The 7,165-nt window shown below is 50.6% G+C and overlaps 1 protein-coding gene across 1 annotated transcript in view; it reads right to left on the bottom strand.

Annotated features, from left to right (window-relative positions):
• Window positions 1-3,851, bottom strand: part of GABRE (gamma-aminobutyric acid type A receptor subunit epsilon) — an 84,165-nt gene extending 80,314 nt beyond the window's left edge. The window contains exon 1 of the mRNA XM_065411007.1: window positions 3,796-3,851. Coding sequence (XP_065267079.1) covers window positions 3,796-3,851 — 56 coding nt within the window. The remainder of the gene's footprint in view (window positions 1-3,795) is intronic.
• Window positions 3,852-7,165: the final 3,314 nt, after the last annotated feature.

Genomic DNA, 7,165 nt, shown 5'->3' on the forward strand with positions numbered 1-7,165 from the left:
GACCTCACTCTCCTCCCACCCCCCAGCAGCCATCCGCTCCCACCCCACAAGCTCCAGGCTTAGCTTAGAGCTGTTCAGGAGTGGGACAGGGCTCGCTGGAGAACCCCAAGTCTCTAGAAGTGGGTTGTAGCCCACGAAAGCTTATGCTCTAATAAATTTGTTAGTCTCTAAGGTGCCACAAGTACTCCTGTTATTTTTCCAAGTCTCTTTGGGGGATGGGAGAGGCACTCTTGTGGAGACATAGCTGGCTGGGGGAGGGAGAGACGGGACAGTTGATCGGGTGGGGCTTCCCCCTTAGAGATGTGAGTACGTGGAATTAAAACCTCCAAATAACCCTGCAACCTTCCAACCTCCAACTGTAGTGCTCAGTGAGCGAATCTGTCACTGGAGATGCCCGGGTCATAAAGCAGAGCACTTCTGCCAGAATCCACATTCTCAGCCTCAGAGTATAGGAAGATCCACAAACTAATACACTAGTGCAAGGAATTTTACCCTCAGCCTTTGCACTCAGATACTATGGTGATGTGCACATTAGACAGCGCAGCAGGACACACTAGCAGTGCCAGAGTTCATGTCCCCAGCCTCATAAACCAGAAGGATCCATGTAATAGTGCAATAGCACCAGCATTCATGCCCCCAGCCTCAGAGTTCACTAGGACCTGCACATTAGTGCAATTGCACTGGGGTTCATGAAGATCCACACACTAGTGCAAATGCACTGGGGTTCATGTTCCCGGCCTTGGCATTCCAGAGGATCGACACACCAGCATACTGGTATCAGGATTCATGCTCTCCGCCCCAGACTGCATTTGTAATGGGATTTGATCGGCTTTACGTCGGCTTATTCTGCCAATTAGCTTCAGCCAGTAAAATCCCTCTTCCCCCGAGCCCGGGGGGTAATGATCTGCTGACAACATGTTCTTTTCCCGATCTGGCCGTTAAGCTCACCAGCAGGGTTAGGAATAGTAAAAACGTGAATACCCTTGCTTGGGGCTTTCAGCGCTGTTTACAGAAAAGCTTTACAAGCTGCTGGCTTTGGGACAGAGTCCTAATCGCCCCACACAATGCCACTGGAGCATCCCATTGAAACGGGCATCAAGGGCCCGGGAAACAACAGGGACCTGCCAACCTGCAGAGTTTGTCAGAGCTGAATGCTCCCTCCCTCCTTCCTGGCTCTGTTCTTCAACCATGGGGTGCCCATCCTGGGATGCCCTGGGTGCTTTCTGATCATGGTTGGCCACCTTGCATGCCGGATACATGTGCTCCCTCCTGCCACACTGGCAAACTGTGCCCTCCTGGAAGTGGACCCTGATCCACTGAAAAGGGGCAGGCAGAAATGCACAGCCTCCTTGACCCATGTGCATTAGTGGCTGAGTCCTACGAGGGACTGAGCATTCCCCCCCTTCCCATTGCAGTCAGTGGGAACGGCTGGCACTCACAGCCGAGATGAGACACATCTGCAGGAGATTTGAGTTACAAGGGTGCAAAAAGAATCTAAGGCAAACGTTTTTCTCTCTCTGCATGGAAAGAGTCCTTTGAAGTCAAAGGGATTTACACCAGCTGAGGAGCCTGGCCAGTAGCTAGAAGCATCAGTTGGATTCCAAAACAAACCAGAAGAGAGAGAAAGAGGAAATTAAGACAAAAAGGAAAATGTAACAATACTGACAGCGCTGGGAAATCTGTGTCTGCTCTGTGCTTGTGCACTGCAGTGTCGTTTGTCTAAGGCTCTCAAGGTGCTGTACCATGGGGTGAAAGTATCATTATTATCCCCATTTCACAGGTGTGGAAACTGATGCACAAAGAGAAGTGACTTGTCCAAGGTCACATAGTGAGTCAGTCGAGCTGGGAACGGAACATAAGAACGGTCACACTGGGTCAGACCCATGGTCTATGTAGCTCAGCACCCTGTCTTCTGACAGAACATAGGCCAGTGCCAGATGCTTCAGAGGAAAGGAACAGATCAGGGCAATTTACAGAGTGATCCATCCCCTGTCACCCAGCTTCTGGCAGTCAGAGATTTAGGGACACCCAGATTATGGGGTTGTGTCCCTGACCATCTTGGCTAATAGCCATTGATAGGCTTATCCTCCATGAATTTATACTTCTGGCTTTCACAGCATCCTCTGGCAACAAGTTCCACAGGTTGACTGCGTTGGGTGAAGAAGTTCTTCCCTTTGTGTGTTTTAAACCTGCTGCCCATTAAATTTCATTGGGTGACCCCTGGTTCTTGTATTGTGTGAAGGGATAAACAACACTTTCTTATTCACTTTCTCTGCACCATTCATGGTTTTATAGACCTCTATCAGATCCCCCTCAGTTGTCACTTTTCTAAGCTGAACAGTCCCAATCTTTTAAATCTCTCCTTGTACGGAAGCTGTTCCAGACTCCTAAGAATTTTTGTTGCCCTTTTCTGTAACTTTTCCAATTCTAATATATCTTTCTGGAGATGGGGTGACTAGAACTGGAGGCAGTATTCAATGTGTGGGCGTTCCATGGATTTATATAAAGGCATTATGATATTTTCTGTCTTATTTTCTATCCCTTTCCTCATGGTTCCTAATATTCTGTTAGCTTTTTCAATTGGTGCGGCACTGAGCGGATGTTTTCAGAGAACTATCCACCCTGAATCCAAGATCTCTTTCTTAAGTGGTAACTGCTAATTTAGACCCTATCGTTTTGTATGTATAGTTGGGATTATGTTTTCCGATGTGCATTGCTTTGCATTCATCAGCATTGAATTTCATCTGCCATTTTGTTACCCTAGCCCAGATCTCCTGACTCCCAGTCCTCTGCACTGAATACGGGACCAAGGCAATGGCCTTTTCTTCAGAAATCATCCCTCTCCGCAGCGTACTAGCTGCAGGGGATTGAGGGAAGGTTGATGGAGCCAGGGTGGGAGTTCTCTGCTTGCCTGGGGTTCAGAGCAGTGGCAGGTTCATGCAGGCACACATGGCATGGTGCTGAGGGAATGGTAATGGCAGATGGGCAGAGCAGGCACAGCATGTGGGTTTGGGGGTGGACGGGGGAGCCTGAAATGTCACATCTGGCCAGAGAGGCAATTTCCACCCCGGCTGGAAGCCAATGCCAGAAAACAGTGAGAAAGCCCACCATGTGGAGATTAGTGCTAACCCTTGTCTGACAGAGCCACCTCCGGGACCATCTCCTCCCTCCCCACTGCACTTCCGGGCCCTCTCATCTGACTCTTGAACCGAGCAAGAGAGACGCGCTATTCCACCTGCAAAACAATACTTGGCGCCTTTCACCTGAGCCTCCCAAAGTGGAGAACAGCTGTTAACAAAGACAGGCAGCGTCTCTGCGAGCTGTCATGCCCCATTCTACAGTGGAGAGCGGTGAGGTGCCGAGAGGAGAAGGGACTTGTCCAAGGTCACCCAGCAGGTGACAGGGCACAAAGAGAATGCAGGGGGTCCTGACTCCTGTGCCAGATGTATAGGGACAGGGAGCATCCCTGGTTAATTGCTCATCACTCCAAGCACCTATCTGCCTCTTCGTACTATGTTTAGTCCCTTCCCTCCAGGGAGCAGAACTAGTGGCTCAGCCCCAAAGGTCCCATAAGGCTTCTTTCCTTTCCACGACTCCAACCCTGCCTGGCATGCGAAATGAAGGCAGAAGGGTTCGAGCTTGGACCAGACAAGCAACACAGCCTACAAAATACAGCCGGGCTCATTAGGAGCAGGCAGGCGAGTGGATGCCAGGGAGAGGGTGAGGGGGTTGTTATCAATCCCAGCATCTCTTTGGGGTTGGGGTAGGTATATTAGGAGAAAGCAGGGTTCTCACCTTATCTGTAGGGCGGGATAGATTGTCAGGTACATCAGGAAAACTTTCCCAGCCATCTTAAACGCACGAGCCATGCGATCCAAGGGAAGCGCAGTGTCCACATAAAGAGAGGCAGCTTGGGCTGGCGTGACTGCAGTTTGACAGATTCCTTCCTATCCAGTTTGCAGGGGGGCCCAGGGGCTCCCCTCTCTCCTTCCCCAGTCTGCCCCAAAGGATGGCCAGCTCGGTCCAGGTGTGCTGCAGCTGGAGTCTCTGGGGACCAGGAAATAAAACACTTGTAGCAACCAAACAAAAAACTAAAGGTGCTGGTGGCGGGGGAAACCCACCCAGGAGAATCCAAGTTCAGAAGGAGGAGGAAAGCCAAGCCTGGTGCCTTTGTGTCTCCTTGCCCTCCAGCAAGTTTAGGGGCTTTTCTTCCATTCCTGCCTGCTTGGGCACGGCCTCTGTGGCTTTACTGTTGAATTCCCAATGTCCAATCTCTTTACGGAAGGGTTTCCCCTCTTCTCTTTTCTCCCAGCTCACCAGCTGTGCCTGTGCCCAGCAGACAGGTGCAGTGAGAGCTGTGTGTGTGCGCACAGCACAAGCCCCACCGGTTGCTATTGCAGCCTAGAATACTGAAATCCTCTTCTCTCTGTCCCCCTCCTTTTCTCTGCCTCTCTCTCTCTCTATTTCTTCCTTCTGTGCTTCTCTCCCCACCCCTCCCAAACTCGCCCACCCTCCCTCCGGCTTTTAATCCTTCCTTTCTGATCCTTTTGGAAAGAAGGGTCAAAGTTGGGCATTTCTTATCCTACTCCTTGGCAGGAGAGGAGCAGAGCGAGTGAGAGGGAGACTGGCAGCGAAGAGGAAGAGAGATACTCAGAGGTCTCACGCAGGGTCCTAGCTCCCCCCCTGTTTAGTGCAAGGGGTGGAGGAGGCCTCCTCCTTCCCAGCAGGGCAAGGGTTAACAGCTTCTTCTTGCTCCTTTCTTAAAGGGAAAAAAAAGCAAAAAAAGTTCAGTTGCTGTGCTGACAAAGGCTGTATCCAGAAATCAAAGGAAAATGCCTATTTGTGTGTCACCGAGTTACCAAACGGAAGCTTTTGGGAAGGCGAAAACCGGAATTCATTAACTTGTGTAAAGCTCTCGCTCTCCTCCTTCACCTAACGAGACATGACAAGGTCGTCGCTCGTTAGTCACATTGTAGCGTAAAACCTCGCGCAATGTTTTGTTAAAAGCTGGGGAGCGAGGCTGTTGCTAGCAAAAATGTGCCAGAAGCAAATGCCAGCAATGCTGAGCGAGGCTCAGCTCGGCCAATAGAAGGCGGCCTCGCACCCAGTGCATTGTGGGTGCTAATGCACTAGAAAGCATAACCACTCACTGCCGCCTCCATGGGGTGAACCTCTCTGTGCACAGCCTTGCTCCTGGGTTACATCCAGGTCTAGTTTCGGCCCATCATAAAATAGCCAGGGCCCCAACTCGCAAGTGCTCATGCATGGGATTCCCATTGAGTGCAGTGGGCGTCTCTTGAAGAGTTGGGATCCTTCACTCTAAGGACATTCTGAAACCCAGCTTTTGTCCTGTGCCTCCCAGAGCAGCCTAGGCAACTGGGTATCTTATTGCATCCCTCCTTAAAACTCTCCTTTTCCAGGATGCCAACAAAAACTTGACCAAGCACAGTGGGGTCCTGTCCAGGGCTGGGGGTCCTAGGCACTAGGATAATAATAATAAATAATAACTGACTTGTGCGCTATTGCCAATGCCGTTCTGTTGGGGGATTTGCCGTACAGGGAGATAGTGCTGCTTCGTGCAGCCATCAGGAGACCTGTGGGCTAATCCCAGCTTTGCCACTGATTCACCGTGAGACCTTGGGCAAGACATTTCACTCTGTGCTCAGTGGCCCCATCTCTTAAACGGGGATAATATGTGTTCACCTTTTCAAAGCGCCTTGAGCTCTTTGACTGAGAGACACTGAGAGGATTATTGAAGAACAATAATCACATCCCGCATCTTGTCTCTGGGAGCAGTTCGTTCTGCTGAGCCAGAGGTGAAAAGGCTGTAACACAGCTTGTAAGGAGAAAGGAAAGTTGGTCTTGTGGCTATGACACTGGTGTAGGCCTCAGGAGTTCTGGGTTTAATTCCTGGCTCTGCCACCGATTCACTGGGTGACCCTGGCCACATCACTTCATTTCTCAGTGCCTCACTCCCCCCTCTGTTAAGTGCTGGTAACGCTTCCTTTGTTTAGCTTGAAAGGATGAGAGTCTTACATCTCAGTGCAGCCCCTGGCCCAATGGGGCCCTAATCTCAGATGGGACTTCGGGATGCTACCATAAGACAAACAGTAAATAATAGTAACACACCTTGCCAATTTTGCAAGGCTGGTCAGTAGCAAGGCAGCCATCGCTGACTCTTGCTGCAATCACCTTAAGCAGTGAAGCGTGAGATTTGACTACCCATCATAAACCACAAGAGCACAGCTGGTCTCACGGGAGCTCCAAGATGGAATGTCCTTTTATTAAGTGGCTGTGTATTATGGTTGTTATATTCACATCAGCTTGCAATGAGCTGGTGGGGCCTCTAGGAAGGTAATGTCAGAAAGAGTAAATAATGCAAATCAAGGCTGCAGGGAGTGGGGGGTAAAAAGGGCTCTTCATACTCCAGAGACGGTCTGGGGGCTGAAACATGCTGGGAACATTGGCTCCTTCATTAAATCTGGCCCCCATTTCGATTTGTACTGTGCCTCCTGCTTGACCAAAACAGCACTGGAATAATCCCAGCAAGCAGGAAGGCTTGTTTTCGGTGTGTGTCGGAACCACTGAACCCTGGGGATCCAGCTGACAACAGGAGATCTGGACTTTAGTCGTACAGAGCTTGCTCAGATACAGACCCGCATTGCCTGCCTGGGGAATTTTGCTGGAGTAAGAGTGCAGGGATCTGGCCCTTGGGTACTATTCCTGGCTAGGCCCCAGGAACCCCTGAGCCTGACTCCCATCCCAGCCCAGGGTCTGATGGCATGGGCAAGTCTCTGCTCCACTTTCCCCCTTCACAGGGCTGTTCACAGTTGCATTCATGAATGTCTGCAAAGTGCTTTGACATCCCTGGCTGGAAGGGACTAGGGAAGGACAAAGCATTATTAGTGTATTGCTCCACCAGGTCTCCTGGGAGAAGTTTCCTAGCCAGCCTCTTGTTCTTTACTTTACATATGGAGATATACCTATCTCATAGAACTGGAAGGGACCCCGAAAGGTCATCGAGTCCAGCCCCCTGCCTTTACTAGCAGGACCAAGTACTGATTTTTGCCCCAGATCCCTAAGTGGCCCCCCTCAAGGATTGAACTCACAACCCTGGGTTTAGCAGGCCAATGAGCTATCCCTCCCCCCCTTACATTAGACCAGA

Source organism: Emys orbicularis, chromosome 9 (assembly GCF_028017835.1).
Source record: "Emys orbicularis isolate rEmyOrb1 chromosome 9, rEmyOrb1.hap1, whole genome shotgun sequence".
NCBI classification, from domain to species: domain Eukaryota; kingdom Metazoa; phylum Chordata; order Testudines; family Emydidae; genus Emys; species Emys orbicularis.